The 15,945-nt window shown below is 58.0% G+C and overlaps 1 protein-coding gene across 9 annotated transcripts in view; it reads left to right on the plus strand.

Moving 5' to 3' along the window:
* The window catches only part of SRCIN1 (SRC kinase signaling inhibitor 1), a 57,793-nt gene that overhangs the window by 21,765 nt on the left and 20,083 nt on the right, over positions 1-15,945 (plus strand). For all 9 annotated transcript variants that reach the window (XM_058041571.1, XM_058041573.1, XM_058041569.1 and 6 more), the window contains 2 exons: positions 2,063-2,346; positions 11,451-11,474. In XM_058041571.1, coding sequence (XP_057897554.1) covers positions 2,086-2,346; positions 11,451-11,474 — 285 coding nt within the window. In that variant the 5' untranslated portion in view covers positions 2,063-2,085. The remainder of the gene's footprint in view (positions 1-2,062; positions 2,347-11,450; positions 11,475-15,945) is intronic.

A 15,945-nucleotide genomic window follows, 5' to 3' on the forward strand; every position in this document is an offset into this window, starting at 1 on the left:
GACCTCCTCAGTGCCACTCTCACCTCCCCACTGCCACCGTGACCTCCGCAGTGCCAGGGTGACCCTGTAGAGCGAGGGAGGGACAGGATCTTAAGCCCTTGCCACATTCCGTTTTCTGGGAAAAGGGGGGGACAGCCCGGCCAAGGTGACATTCGGTGACAGAGCTGGCAGGGATGGAGCTGCACCGGTGGATTTTGGAGGAGGGAAGGCTTTGGGATGTTCCCGTGGCGTTTGTGAGCGCGTGATGTCCCCGCTCGTGCGACCTTGAGTGGAGGAATCGCGGCCGTGGCCCCGCTGATAACGCTTTCTTATCAGTTTGATATCAAACCGATCTGCCGGGCTGATAGATAATTGAGGGTAAAGGAAACAAAAAAAAAAAAAAAAAAAAAAAAAAAAACACAAAAAAGGAAAAAGGAAAAAAACCCTCGCTGTGATTTGTTTACCGGGAGCTGGGGGGGAAAAGCAGGAGATGAATTAGATGAATTATGGATCAAGGTTAAAAGGGGAGCAGGAGGGGGAGGCTGAGCCCCGCGGAATGAGCTGCGGAATTCACCAGTGGTGGCAAAGCCAGCCCCGTGGCCTCGGGCCAGGCTGGCACTGCTCCAGACTTGGGGACAGCAGCTCCCAGACGGCGTGAGACCCCCCCAAAGTGGCTTTTTGGGGTGCTGGAGCCGCCCCGCAGCAGGATGGGGCTGCGCAGGGGCCGGGGGCTGCGGGGTGGCCTCGAGCTGCGGGCACCGAGCGGTGCCAGGCGCTGGCAGCGTGCGGGGACTTCCAGGCATCCATCGGCTCCGCAGCTTCCCTGGAAGGCAGATCCCAGCGTGCTCGGAATGAGTTATTAGCCAAAGGACGAGTCCCTGTCACCTCTCAGCGCCTGGGACCCTCTGTCTGTCCCCCGGTGCCCTCTCCTGCCTGCTCGGGCTGGGCTGAGCCCCGGGAAGGGTTTGGGATAGGGCAGAGCATCCCAGGGATGCCGGGATTGGTGTTCCCGGGCACCGGAAAGGAGCTGGGATAAGGGAGAGCATCCCGGGAATCCCGGATTTGGTGCACAGGGCTGGGCTGAGCTCAGGGAAGGGCTGGGATGGGGCACAACATCCCGGAGAACCCAAATTTGGTACCCTCGGGCTCCGGGAAGGGTTAGGATGGGGCACAACATCCCGGAGAACCCAAATTTGGTACCCTCGGGCTCCGGGAAGGGCTGGGATGGGGCAGACCATCCCAACAATCCCGGGATTGGTGCCCGCGGGCCGGGCTGGCCCCTGTGAGCAGTGACTGCAGGATGGGCACTGAGCCCCCGCTGGGGTCTTTGGGGGGACATGAGGGTCCTGTCCCCCCTCCCCAGTGCCCGCACACACAACCCTTCCCCCACCCTGCCTGATTTCATTTTCTTTTCGCTCTGTCCTGTGTCCGTGTGTCCGTGTGTCCGTGTGTCCGTGCTCCGGAGCTGTGTCCGTGTCCCCGTATCCCCCGTGTGTCCGTGTCCCTGTCCCGCGTCCCGTCTGTGCTGTTTTCAGTCACCCAGCGCTGTTTCATGCCTGTTTTGCTCCGACCATTGCGGCTTTGGTGGGATCCCAGCCCCGCACCCCCGGCCCCTCTGTCCCCGCTGTCCCCTCATCTCCTGCCGCGTGTCCGGGAGCGGGGACAGCGCTGCCACCGCAGGGGATGGACCCGGCACCCACCCCTTTCCCCGGGCACCCCACTGAGGGGTGATCCCAGTGTGCGCACCCCGCTGATCCCGCTGTGGGCACCCACTGATCCCTCTTTGGGCAGCCCACTGACGGGTGATCCCACTGTGTGCACCCCATTGATCCCACTCTGGACATCCCACTGAGGGATGATCCCACCGTGTGCACCCCACTGAGGGATGATCCCACTCCCAGCGAGGCTCTGCCATCTCTCCTCGCTGAAATCCCCCTCCCCAACTCCAAATCTCAACCTTCAACCTCTGCCCCATGGCCGGGGACTGTCCCTATCTCTGCCCCATGGCCGGGGACTGTCCCCCCGTGTGTCCCACGGCCGGGGTCCCTCCCTGACCCCGCTGTGCTCTCCCGGACCCGCACAGATCCCGACAGGACGAGCTCGCACATGATCTCCGCGGACGATGCCGAGTACCCGCGCGAGTACCGCACCCTGGGCAACGGCACCCGGCGCTTCTCCAACGTGGGGCTGGTGCACACCTCGGAGCGCCGGCACACCGTGATCGCCGCCCAGAGCCTGGAGGCGCTCACCGGCCTCCAGAAGACGGAGATGGAGCGCAAGCGGGACGCCTTCATGGACCACCTGAAGAGCAAATACCCGCAGCACGCCCTGGCGCTGCGCGGGCAGCAGGAGCGCCTGCGGGACCAGGTGAGAGCCATGGCCCGCAATTGGGGGTGGGAGCACTGGGAGGGGCTGGAGGGAGGGGAAGGGAGCGAGGGGGCGGTGGGTGTGCGTGAAAAGGGGGCGGGCGCGGCAGCGATGGGGGAGCGTCCTCCGGGGGTGAGGAAGGGAATATTCCTGCTGCGAGAGAGGGAACATTGCGGGGGTGAGGGAGAGATTATTGCAGGGGTGAGGAAGGGAATCCTACAGGTGTGAGGAAGAGGATTCTCCAGGCGTGAGGGAGACAGAATTCCAGGTGTAAGAAGGAGAATATTCCAGGGGTGAGAAAGAGAATATCTCAGGGGTGTGGAAGAGAATCTTACAGGGGTGAGAAAAGGAATTCTCCAGGTGTGAAGGAGAGAATTCCTCAACCCTGAGGGAAGAATCCCCCAGGTGTAACAGAGAGCGCTGAGTGTGGGGAGCAGAACCCTCCAGGTGTGGGGAACCGGTGCCGTCGGAGCTGCTGCACCCCCCAAATGCCTCCAAACCCCCAAATTTTGGGGAGGGGACAATAATTGATGGTGGCTTTGCTGTCACAATCCATATTTGGGGCATGTCCAGGCACGGAGCGCTGCTTCCCAGTAAATAAATGGGATTTTTCCCCTATTATTACAGGGATTTAAAGACTTTCCTTTTTTTAAATAAGCAGCAGCTCTAAAAAGAAAAAAAAAAAAACAAAAGGGAAAAAATCCAGCTGGGGTTGGCTCAGGTCTGATAAGCTGCTAAGGATTTTTATAGGTGAAGGAATGATCTGGATTTGGGAATTATCCCTTTATTCCCAAACCCAACCTGGATTTTTGGGCTTGGTTGCAGCTCATTCCCCACCCAAACACCCCAAAATCCCACCAAACTCTATTTTTTTTCCTTTTCCTCCCTTCTTTTCCTTCATTTCCCTGGCAGGCAGTAAATAATAATATGGATCCAGAAATCCTGGGAAGTTCAGGTGCCAACCTTTAAATGACATTGAGATCCAGCCCTGCCTGGAATGTTTGAAAATCACTTTGGTATTCCAGAGGAGCCTGGAAGGGATTTCAGAATCCCAGGCGTTGCTGTTTTATTGGGATTAAAAAAAAAAGAGAGAGAGAGAGAGAGAAAAAGAAAAAAAAATTAAAATGAAGAAAAGGAAAAAAAAAAGACATTTGAGGGAGTTTGGAACACCAGAGGTGAAAAGGGACATTCCATAAATGTCAACATTCCTTCCAGCCTGGCAAAAATCTGTTGCTCCTGGGAATCCTCTGCCTTTCCTGATGGCACCGTCGGCTCTGGGCTGTGAGGGCTGTGCAGGGGGCGCAGGTGGCACCGGGCACAGGTGGCACCGGGCACAGGCGGCACCGGGCACAGGTGGCAGCAGGGTCCCGCAGGGGGGTCCTGCAGAGCCTGGGCACAGGAGGAGCCCGCTGGGTCTGTGCTGGGGAGTGGTGAAGTGTGGGAATCCAGCTGTGAATCCAGCTGTGTGCGAATCCCCGTGTACCTCCATGTGCACATCCAAGTGTGCACATCCCTGCATGTGTCCATGTGTGTTTCCATGAGTGTGTCCCTGTGTTATCCCTGTCCATATCCATGTCCACATCCCTCTATTTCCATGCCCATATCCATGGCCATATCCATGTCCATAAACATGGCCATATGCCTGTGTTATCCCTGTCCATATCCCTATCCCCACCCCTGTATTTCCCTGTCCATATCCATGTCCATATCCCTGTCTCCATCCCTGTCCCCATCCTTGTATTTCCCTGTCCCCATCCCAATCCCTGTCCCCATCCCTGTATTTCCCTGTCCATGTCCATATCCCTGTCCCCGTCCCTGTCCCTGTCCCCATGCCTGTCCCTGTCCCTGTCCCCATCTCCGGTATTTCCCCGTTATTTCCCCGTTATTTCCCCGTTATTCCCCCGTTATTCCCTCGTTATATTTCCCCGTTATTCCCCCGTTATTCCCCCGTTATTCCCCCGTTATTCCCTCGTTATATTCCCCCGTTATTCCCCCGTTATTTCCCCGTTATTTCCCCGTTATTCCCCCGTTATTCCCTCGTTATATTTCCCCGTTATTCCCTCACGTGCCCCCCCCCGCAGGCCCCGCCCCCCGCGCTCTCAACGCCCCCTGCCGGCGGCGCGGAGGGGGCGGGGCGCAGCCGCGGTTGCCATGGTGACGGCGCCGCGGGCGGGGCGGGGCGGGCCCGGCGGCGGGAGGGGCGGCGGGAGCCGAGCGGGGCCGAGCGGGGCCGAGCGGGGCCGAGCCGAGCCGAGCGGGGCCGAGCGGCGCTGCGGATCCCGACCCGCAGCGCTCACCTGCCGCAGGTACCGGGCGGGAACGCGCGGGATGGCGCGGGATGGAGCGGGCGCATCCCTCCGGGCGGTGACGGAGCCGGTGTCCGCCACCCGCTGCTGCGGTCCCCCGGCCGATCTCCCCTGCCCCAGCTGTCCTGCTGTCGCTCCTGCCCACCGCAGTGCCCCCCTCCCCAGAATTCCCACCCCGAGCTCCTGGTTCCCTGCGGCAGCCGGGGGTATCCGTACCCCGGCCCCAGACCGAGGGCAGCCCCTCCAGCGTCTCCTTTCCTTTAGCCCCCCTCTTCCCCAGCCCCCCTTTCCCTTCAGCCTCTCCCCCATTCCGGGGGTCCCCCCCGTCCCCGGTGTCGCGGGGGGAGGGGGTGGCACTTTGTGGCTGCCATCGTCCCTTCGCTGCCCTTCGGTGCTGCAGCCGGGGGGGCTCCCTGTGTCCCCTCGGGGTGCACGGGGGGGTCGTGCAAAGCCCTGGCGCTGCCCGTGCCACCTCCCTGCGCACCCCACGCTGTCCCACGGCCGCTCCGCGTTGTCACCCGTGCCCCGGGAGGGAACACCGGTTCCCTGTGCCCCCCTCGGGCAGTGGAGCGGGCAGATGGCGGCCGGGGCACGGCGCTCCTGCCGCCCGCAGCTCACCTGGCCCAGCGTCCTTCCCGCGGGCTGCGCCCAAAGCGGAGCCCTGCGGCGGCAGGAAAGGTTTGACCTCACCTCCAAACCCCTCCGAGAGGCGGCACACGGCCCTGGCACCTCAGGGTGCCCGCCTGGGCTGGGTTTGGGGACGGGCAGGTTTGGGGGTACCGGGGCGCTCGGTGGGGACGGGGAGCGCCGGCTGAGGTGACGCGGGAGGCGGCAGCGTGGCGGCGGAGGGGACGCGGGGTCCCTCGGGGCTCTCCCCGCGGTGTCATCTTGGTCTCCAGAGGTGGAGAGTGACGGGAGGCGCTGGGAAGCGCTGAAATGGAGGAGCGCGGCTGCCGGGAGTAACACGAGCGCTGTGTGCGTGTCCCTGGGACTGCACCGGAGCCGGCCCTATCGATTCCCTCATTCCACCCCCCCGCCAGTGATTCCCGGCTCGTTCCAGCAGGGCTGGCTGGGAATGGGGGCTCTGGAATCAGGCGGAACTCCGCGGGGCACCCCACTTCTCCTTGTTTGGGGTTTTTATGGAAGTGGTCTTTTTACCCGGGAAGTGGGTGAAAACCAGGTTGGGGACAATGATGACAGCTCGAGGGGGCCAGGATGGGTTCGTGGGAGTCGGGCAGGGAGGTGCCCACCAGGAACTGGAGGGGGGATGCTCCCCTTGGCACGGCGGTGCTCCCCCTGGAAGGGCTGTGAGCATTCCTGTTCTCCCCGGCACACTGGGGCAGTGTGAATGTGCCCATGCCTCCATCCGTCCATGCATCCATCCATCCATGGATCCATCTCTCCATGGATCCGTCCCTCCATCCCTCCATCCATCCATCCATCCATCCATCCATCCATCCATCCATCCATCCATCCATCCATCCATCCATCCATCCATCCCTCCCTCCCTCCCTCCCTCCCTCCCCTGAAGTTTCCCGCCGTTCCCAGCCCCAATTTCTCTCCTTCCCCCGTGATCCCGGGGCCGGTGCCGAGCCGGTGCCACCGTGTCGGGGGGGCTTTTCGGGGAGGGGACGCCCGAGCCCTGCAGCAGCCGGAGCGGCGGCTCCGCTGTCCCTGCGGCTCCGCGAGGGGACGGAGGAAGGGCAGGGCGGGCTCCGGCGGCGGCTGCGTGCCGGAGTCTTCCTCACCCCCGTCTCTGCCGGGAACGGGGGTGCTCAGCCCCCTCCGCGCTGCCGCGACCCCCTCGGGGACCCCCCCCCCTCCAGGCTGCTGTGACCCCCCCCCCCCAGTGGACCCCATCCCTTGTCCTTGGCGTTTCTCAAGGATTTATCCGTCTTTGCGGGTGTGGGGGTGCGGGATGGGCCGGGGGGGTCCCCCGGAGCTGCCGGGGTCGGACGCGGTGCGGAGCGCGGCGGGAGCGGAGCCGCTTTACCTTGCGCGTCCCTATTGTGTTTGGTCCACCTACGCCGTGCCGTTGCCATGGCCACCGTGCCATCTGATCTGCCCAGCTCCTGCCAGCTGCCCCTGCCCTGCCCTGCCCCGAAAGCTCCGCGGTGCCGCCCCAGGGCCGCCCTGACCCCGCCGCGGGGCTCGGGCAGCGATGGATCCGCGCCCCCGCTCCGCTGGTGAGGGTGCGCCGAGAGCGGAATGCGGCCCCGCGGCACCTGCGGCGGGCACGGGGCTGACCTTGGCCGGGGCTGCTGCAGGAGGGAGATTTTGGAGCCCCAGCATGGCTGCTCCTCGGCACAGCACGTCCTGATGCACTGCTCCGAGCCGGCGCTGCGGATTCGCGGCCTCGCACCGGCAGAGGAGGGGGCTGGAGCCGGGGCCGGGGGGGAAAGGCGCCCCTCGGGCTCCGGTGTCACCTGCGCTGTCCCCAGGGGCCGCGGAGGAGGTCAGGGCTGTGATTAACGCTGATGGGCTCGGGCAGGAGGAGGTGCGGGGGCAGGTGGAGGGGCCTGGAGGGGAAAATTGGAGCTGAGGGGTCGGTGGGGGAATTCTGATGTTGAGTCGCCGCGACAGGCGGCGGTGGCATCTCTGATGTCGCCTCGATGGCCGTCAGAGCCCTCTCTGGGTGGAGGGGCAGCAGAGCCCAAGGCTCTGCCTGAAAGGGGAGAGCAGAACCTCGTGGTGGGCTCTGGGAGGTGCCCAGGTGTGACGGGGATGAGCCCCAGCCCTCCCGCATCCCCTCCTGTCCCCGCTGTCCCCTCCCCGGTCACGTTTGAGAGGTCCCTGCAATAACTGTGACACCTCAGGTGACAAAATCTGCAGCCCCCGCTCTGTCTGGTCACTGTTTGTATTCTTCTCCCTGTCTTGTCATGCTGCTATTTCCACTTTAGCTCACTTTCGCTGGCGCTGAAAAGCATTAAAAAAAAAAAAAAAAAAAAAAAAAACCCAAACAAAACCAAAAAAAACCAACAACCAAAAAACTTTAATAAGCAGAAACAGATTAAATTCACTCGGCTGTTATTTTTCAAGGAGATTTTTGTTTGTCAAGACGCGGTGCCTGAGGGTGGGGGACTCGATCGGAAGCTGGAACTCCTGGAAATGAGTTAATTAAAAAGCCGATGAAGCTGCCTCTGTCCTCCCTGGGAGTGCAGCGTGCCGGGGCGGCGGCTGCCGCTGCTGCCCTTTCGAAAGGGACACGGTCGTGCCTCGTTAATCACCAGCAGATTTGTGATTTAATTGCCATTCAGGGGAAGTCCCCCTCGGTCAAGGCGCTGACTCACTTGGATTTCATTTCATTTACCTCCCGTCTCCTCCTGGGACAGCCGCAACCATTTAATTTATTTTATTTTTTCAAACTTTAATCCCAAAATATTCCTGATTACATCACTCCAGCCCTGCTTTCCTGCCTGTCTGTGTGTCCATCCCTCCGAGGGCTCGCGGCAGCATCTCCGCCCTCCTCCCGGCGCTTTGGGGACCCTGAGCTCCTCGTTATTCCCTCGTTTGGCAGCACCGCGGACATGACTCTCATTGTAATTATAAATCACAGCCTCTGTAATTCCCCGCACCTTTTGCAGGGTTGCTGCTGCAAGGAGCCGCCTGCTTTATGGCTCGGAACGCCGCTGTCGCTTCCAATCCTCTCCTGGCCCATTATCTCCCTTTGATGCTTTTGAAGAGCCAGCGAAATGTTAATTCCAGCTCGGCCCTCTCCTCTCCTCCCCCCTCTTTGGGCAAATCCAGCCTGGAAGGGGCTGTCAGGTGATGCCTCAGTTTCAGTTTTTGTACTTTTTTGGGTTCTGTGCTGCTTTAGTCTGTGGGTCAGGGCCCCATGTTATGGGATGGTGAGCTCTGTGCACAGAGCAGGGAGACAAAACAATTCCTGCTCCAGCTGGGCACCAAGGACAAATGATCCACATCTCAGTCCAAGAGCATAAACACCGTGGGCTGGAGAGGAAAACAAGGATGGGACTGCCTGGGCTAAAGCTGGAATTGGGCAATGAACTGCAAGATGCCAATGGAGCAGACCTTGTGAAAGTGAGAGACCTGTCATGCATTTTCGGACCATTTTGTTCATTTTCCGTTCATTTTGTGACCATTTTGGTCCGTCGTGGTGTAGCCCTGGCTGGGGTCTTGTGCTGCCCAAGGTGGATCCATGGAGGAGATCCTTTTCATAAATCCCTGCTTTATTCTGTAACTCCATCCAGCCTCTGCTCCAGCTCAGCCTTCCCAAGGCATCACAGGGACCTGGACACTGCCCTGGGCTTGTCCCCGCTCTGTCCCCGGGTTTTGGAGGGCTGGGGTGAGGCCTTATCCAGCCTGACCTAGAGCAGAGGCCAGAGTTACAGAATAAAGCAGGGGTTTGTTAAAAGGATCTCCTCAATGGATCCACCTTGGGCAGCGCAAGAGCCCAGCCAGGGCTGCACCAAGGTGAACGAAAACGGTCACAAAATGGTCACAAAATGAACACAAATGGTCACAGGGTCTGTCACTTTGATAAGTTCTGCTCCATTTGCATCTTGCAGTTCATTGTCCAATTCCAGCTTTAACCCACCCAGTCCCATCCTTCTTGTTTTTCTCCCTCCAGCCCATGTTGTTTGTGCTCTTGGGCTGAGATTTGGATCATTTGTCCGTGGTCCCCAGCTAGAGAAGGAATTTTGTGTCCCTGATCTGTGCAGAGCTCACCACCCCATAATATGGGGCTCAGAACTCCACACTAAAGCGCACAGATTCTAAAAATTATAAAAACTAAAACCTGAGCGATGTGGCTGTGCTGACCCTCCCAGGGCTTCACCCTCTGTGGTTTTGGACATTTGGGGTGGGCAGAGGACGGGCAGGGCGGGCGCTGGGGTGGCAGCAGTGCCAGCGGGGACAGATGGAGCCACAAAGTGCCACGAGGTGCTGGGCACAGCCCGCCTGGCGCTGCCACCAGCGCCAGATTGTCAGCCCTGGATGGCCCTGGAGCCCAGCAGGGGATGGGCAGCGTGTCCCTGTCCCCCTGGGCAGTGCCACATCCCCAGGGCTGCCAGGGAAAGGTATAGATACGCATTATAATATTATACATATTGTGATATAGTACATGTTATAATATTGGCTTTCCACAAGTATTAAATTATTTTAAAATATTAAATTTTTAAAAACACTCTAAAACATTTAAAAATATAAAAATATTTAAACATCTAAATTTTTAAAAATACTTAAAATATTTAAAATATTTAAAAATATAAAATACAACAAATATATAACATATAAATATATATGTTATAAATATATTAGTTATTATATATTATTTTATACATAAAAGTATATATAATAAATATGCAACAAGGTAATACAATAGACATAAATATATTTAAAGTGTTTTAAAATATATATATATATAAAATGTTTCCAAAATAGCAAATGTGCTCTTGGCTGAATGCCAATCTTTGCTTTATTGTCTTTATCTCTTATTGTCCTTTATTAAACTTTTAAATTGTTACAAGAGGGTTAAAAAACAGGGTTAAACCCCTGTTTTTCCCAGTTGGATCCTCTGAGCTGGGATAGGGATGGGTGCTGTGCCACCCTGTGCCCACAGGTCACGGTGCCCACTCCAAATGGTGCCAGAACATTCTGGATTTGGCTGTGATTTATGGGCTCGGTGAGGAGCTTGTCCAGTCATCCTGAAATAATAAATAAAATCCACACTGTCATCCCAAAATAATAAATAAAACTCACAGCCGGCGCTGGTAGCAGATAGCATCAGCAATATCAGGAGAGGGAAAATTACTGAGGGTCCTCAAGAGAAAAATGAGGAGAGAGAGGGAGAGAGGAAAAAGTTGGGGAAGGGAAAAAGGGAAAAGCTGGGGAGGGAAAAAGAGAAAAGTTGGGGAAGGGAGAAGTCAGGAGACCCATCATTTTCACAGTGATTTCTCCTTCCAGACAGGTGGATCCCACCCCTTTTCCCTGGATCCCATCCCTTGTCCCTAAATCCAATTCCTTGTCCCTGGATCCCACCCCTTGTTCCTGGATCCCACCTTCCCTAAATCCCATTCCTTGTACCTAAATCCCACTCCTCACCCCTGGACCCACCTTCCCTCTTGCAGGGGGTTGGATGGCGCTGGGAACAGCCTGGAATATCGGGATCCCTTTGGAATAAAAACACTTTTCAATCCCTTCCCACCCGAACTCTTCCAGAACTCCGCAGTCCCCCTGCCCCTGGCACCCTCCAGGACCCCAGGCTCCCATCCCATCCCATCCCATCCCATCCCATCCCATCCCATCCCATCCCATCCCATCCCATCCCATCCCATCCCATCCCATCCCATCCCATCCCATCCCATGGATCCCATCCCATCCCAGCCCGGGAAGGGGAGCTCGGGAGCGGTGCCAGCTCCTGTCACCGGCGGTGCCACATCGCTGTGACAGCGGCGACACCAGCACAGGGAGGGGGCGGGCACAGCCGGGCAGGGCTGGAAAATCCCGTGGAAAATGAACATTGTTGTGACTTCCAGCGCCGCGGCAGTGCCAGGAGGGGCTGGGCGCACCAGTGACACCAGTAGCCATGCTGGGCTGCTGTGCCAACCCCTTTTCCCTCCTTTCTCACCCCAATTTGCTTCAATCCTCACTTCCTGCTTGCTCCCTGAAACTCCAGCCACCCTTTGGGAGGGGCAGGTACCAGAGCAGGTTTAAATCCGAGCTCAGAGATTCTCAAAGGGAAAAACCAAAAGTCAAACCAAGAATCTTAATGGTATTTTTTTTGTTTGTATGTGTGTGTGTGTGTTTTCTTCTGTTTTATCTTCTTTTTGTTGTTAGCAACCCAACTACTGGAGCTTTAAGGTCAGTATTTCGGTTTTTTCGTGCTTTCTCTCTGAAATGCATGTGCTTGGCTGTGGGTCTGGAGAGGGGTGGGAGCCCGGGGTGGGATTTTTTTGGATGAGGATTCCTGAGCTGGAGTCGTTGGGTCTCAGCTGAGCTGAAGCTGAAGGTGGTGAGGGGGAATTTTGGGGTTTGGGGCGAGCAGTGAGTTGTTCTGTGAGGCCTCGTTCTGGGCGCTCACCCCACGGCCAAATCCTGCTGCTCTGGAGTTATTTCTGAGACAGAATTCTGGGAAAAGGATGTGAAAAGGATGGGAAAAGGCCGGTTCTGGATGGGATTGGAAGCTCAGAGTGGCTGCTCCCAGCAGGGATACAGGGATTGCTCTGGTTTCCATCCTCCTCTTCCTCCTCCTCCTCGCCCAGGGACTCCCTGGCTGCCCTTCAAGGTCGCCGCCTTGCCGGGTGACCTTGGCACGTTGTCCCCGGTGGATTCGCTCTTCCCGTGGAAAAAAACCAAAAAACCCAGGGAATGTGGGGCCGGGAAATGCGGAACACAAAAATTTGTCCCGAGTTTTCATTCCCGGAGTGAAACGGGGGTGGAGCCGCGGCTCCGGGAGGTTCAGCCGGCCCCTGCTCCATCCCACGGGGCATTCCCTGCACTGCCAGGGGAGGGAAGGCGCGAAATCCTCACTTTTTAATCTTTTTGCCGGATTTTTTATCTTTTACCACGATTTTTTTGCGACTAAGAAATAAGAATATAAGAAATAAAACGGGGCTGAACTTTAGGACCTTCCTGGCGCTTTGAGGGGAGGGAAGGCAAAAAATCCTCACTTTTAAAATATTTTCCCGATTTTTTTGCGCCCTTCTCCCGGGATGTGCCCTCGATCTGCCACCCCCGTGCCACTGTCACCTCTGTGCCACTGTCACGCTGCTGCCAGCCCAGGCTCCAGGCAGATTCCCGATTCTCCAGGACACCCCAGTCTGTCTCCAGGACATCCCCGTCTGTCTCCAATACATCCTAATCCTCCCCGCACTTTTCCATCCCCTCATTCCCGCCCTCCCTGCCCGAAAATCCCGGCCGGGGCCATCCCAAAGGCTCGCGGTGTTTTGGGGACATCCAGGGCCACATCCAAGGGGGAAAATCCCTCTGGGAAGTTCAGTGGAGAGGGCCGGGGGCTCCCGCCGCGCTGATGCGAGGGGTGGGGTGGAATTTGGATTCCCGGAGGAATGGGAAGATCCAAAGGCTTGGCAGAGCTCCTTTGGAGCCGGGACTTTAAAGGAACATCAAAGGCAGCCGAGTAAAAGATGCAGAAGGGCAAAAACCGGCGGGGGACACACAAAGGACGCGTTTGTCTTTAAAACGAGAGTCGGGAGCGGCTTTATCCGCACCGCGCTCCCGCTCCGGCCTCGGGGCCGCGGCCGCGGCTTCCCGGGAGCCCCGCGCCTCCTGCGGGAAGCCATTTCCACCTCGGCGGCGCTCGGCCAGCCGCAGTGAGAGGCAGGAGATGAGTATTTACTCGCAGGAGATGAGCAAATAGCAGGCAGCGAGTCCTGGGCTGCTCTAATCCCGCTGCTCCCTCCGGCCCCGGCTCGGCCGCGCTCCCGGGGGCCGCGGGTGGGTTGTTGCCGGTGGTTGTTCCCGGCGGGTTGTTCCCAATGGTTGTTCCCGGTGGTTGTTCCCAGTGGTTGTTCCCGGTGGTTGTTCCCAATGGTTGTTCCCAGTTCCCAGGGGTTGTTCCGGGTGGGTTGTTCTCGGTGGGTTTTTCCTGGTGGGTTGTTCCCGGCGGTTGTTCCCAATGGTTTTTCCCAATGGTTGTTGCCGGTGGTTGTCCCGGTGGGTTGTTGCCAGTGGTTGTTGCCGGTGGTTGTTCCCTGTGATTGTTCCTGGTGGGTTTTTCCCGGTGGTTGTTCCCGGTGGTTGTTCCTGGCAGTTGTTCCCGGTGGTTTGTTCCCAGTGGTTGTTCCCGGCGGTTGTTCCCGGCGGTTGTTCCCAGCGGTTGTTCCCGGTGGTTGTTCCCAATGGTTGTTCTCCGTGGGTTGTTCCCGGTGGTTGTTGCCGGTGGTTGTTGCCGGTGGTTGTTCCCGGTGGGTTGTTGCCGGTGGTTGTTCCTGGTGGGTTGTTCCCGGTGGTTGTTCCCAATGGTTGTTCTCCGTGGGTTGTTCCCGGGGGTTGTTCCCGGTGGTTGTTCCCGGTGGTTTGTTCCCAGCGGTTGTTCCCGGTGGTTGTTCCCGGTGGTTGTTCCCAATGGTTGTTCTCCGTGGGTTGTTCCCGGTGGTTGTTCCCGGTGGGTTGTTGCCGGTGGTTGTTCCTGGTGGGTTGTTCCCGGTGGTTGTTCCCAATGGTTGTTCTCCGTGGGTTGTTCCCGGTGGGAAGGGGGATTTGGGGTGGGTAAACAGTGGATTTGAGGCTGCTCCGACGTCCTCGCTGTGTTTTTTGGGGTCCTCGCTGTGGTTTTTGGGGTTCTCGCTGGTTTTGCGGCATCGCCGGGAGATGCTGCCCGTTGTTGTCCATCGATCCCGGGGCTGTCGATATTTATGGATGGGTTGGGTTGGAAAAGCGATTAAAGCTCTCCTGATCCCACCCTCTGCCACCGGCGGGGGTGGCGCCCACTCCACCAGGGTGCTGGGAATGGGAGAGGCATCCTCAGCGCAGGAACAGGGAAACTGAGGCACGGCGGGAATGGACGGGCTTGGGGAAGGTGTGGGGCGAGCAGCAGCGTCAATATTCATGAGGCTGCAGAGGATCCAGGCTTTTAAATATTCATCAGCACGCGGAGCCTCTGCTGCCAGCAGGAAAATCGGGGAGAGGGGACGAGCAGCCCCCCTTCTTCCTTTCCTTTTTATTTTCCTTTTTCCTTTCATTTGCTTTTCTTTTTTTCCTTTCCTTTTTCCTTTCCTTTTTCTTTTTCCTCTTTCCCTTTTCCCTCTCCCCGTTCCCTTTTCCCTTTTCCCTTTTCCCTTTTCCCTTTTCCCTTTTCCCTTTTCCCTTTTCCCTTTTCCCTTTTCCCTTTTCCCTTTCCCCTCTCTCCTTTCCCCTTTCCCCCTCTCCCTCTGCAGGGACAGAGGGGTGGCTTTACCTCAGGGACATCCACCAGGTGCTGTCACCCGCAGAGTGCCGGGGGTTTCTGGGGTCGGGGCCAGGGGTTGGGAATGGTCCATCCCGGAGCCCATCCCAGGGCAGGGAGTCCCGCTCACTCCGGAGGGGGCGGCCCCTTCCTTTAGTCAAGGGGTCCGGTTTAAAAACCCTAATCCGATTTGAACGCTAATCCTGTTAACATTGAGATCGGGATTAATTCTGCCTTAATCGGGATAATCCTGACAAAATGTTCAGCATTAGACCTGAGATGAGTTATTGCTGCCGGCAGCGGCAACGATTTTAATTTGGGGGCGGGGGGAGAGGGCAGGGGGCTGGGAGGGCGGCGCTGGAGAGGCCACAACCCCTTGGATGGGGGAGACTCCTGAAAAAACCCTTTGGATGGTGCCCGAAGCACCCTGGGCCTCTCATTCCTTCCACTCCTGCCCAAATTTCCTCCAGTTTTCCCCATTTTTCCTCCCAGCCGGGCATCTCCCGGCTCCTCCGCCTCCAGCGGCAGGAGCTGGGATGTTGGAATTCCTTCCCGAGCGGAATCCATCGCTCCTGGCTGGTGCAGCTGAGCGAAAAGGCGGAGCGGAGGGGTTGGATTTCACCGGCCGGGATCAGGTGTCCGAGCGGGGCGGCACCACAGCCGGGAATGTCGGGCACTGGGGGAGGATAGCCAGGCTCGGGATGCTGGATTCCCCTTGGGAATGCTGGGTTCTGCTCAAGGATGGCATATTCCAGCTGGGAATGCTGAGTTCTGCTCAGGGATGCTCCATTCCAATTGGGAATTATAGTTTCTCATCAGGGATGCTGGTTTTTGGTCAGGGATGTCAGTGTTTGTTTGAGGACACTGCATCCCAGTTGGGAAAGCCGGGTTCTGGTCAGGGATGTTCTATTCCAGTTGGGAATGCTGGGTCCTGGTCATGGATGCTCTGTTTGAATTGGGAATGATGGTTTATCATCAGGGATGCTGGTTTCTGGTCAGGGATGTTCTATTCCAATCGGGTATGCCCACCCCATGGATCCTTTCCCATGGATCCCACCCCATGGATCCCTTCCCATCCCATCCCATCCCATCCCATCCCATCCCATCCCATCCCATCCCATCCCATCCCATCCCATGGATCCCACCCCACGGATCCCACTCCACCGCACAGATCCATCCCAGGGCTCAGCACCAGATGGGGTCTGGGCGGGACTCCAGGATTACGGATGAGAGGGGGATCAGCAGGGATTAATCCCGATCCGTGTCCAGCCAGGGGCTGGAGCCTCGGTAAATAACCGTGCCTAGGGCGGTGCCAGCTGTGCCAGCTGTTTTCCAGGGATTTCAGGGCTCCCTGGCCTTTATCCCCATCCTGCCGAGGAGCTGCAGAGGGCAAGGAGCCGCCAGGACCTGCCCGGACCCGCCAGAACC

Source organism: Melospiza georgiana, chromosome 28 (genome assembly GCF_028018845.1).
Source record: "Melospiza georgiana isolate bMelGeo1 chromosome 28, bMelGeo1.pri, whole genome shotgun sequence".
Taxonomy (NCBI): domain Eukaryota; kingdom Metazoa; phylum Chordata; class Aves; order Passeriformes; family Passerellidae; genus Melospiza; species Melospiza georgiana.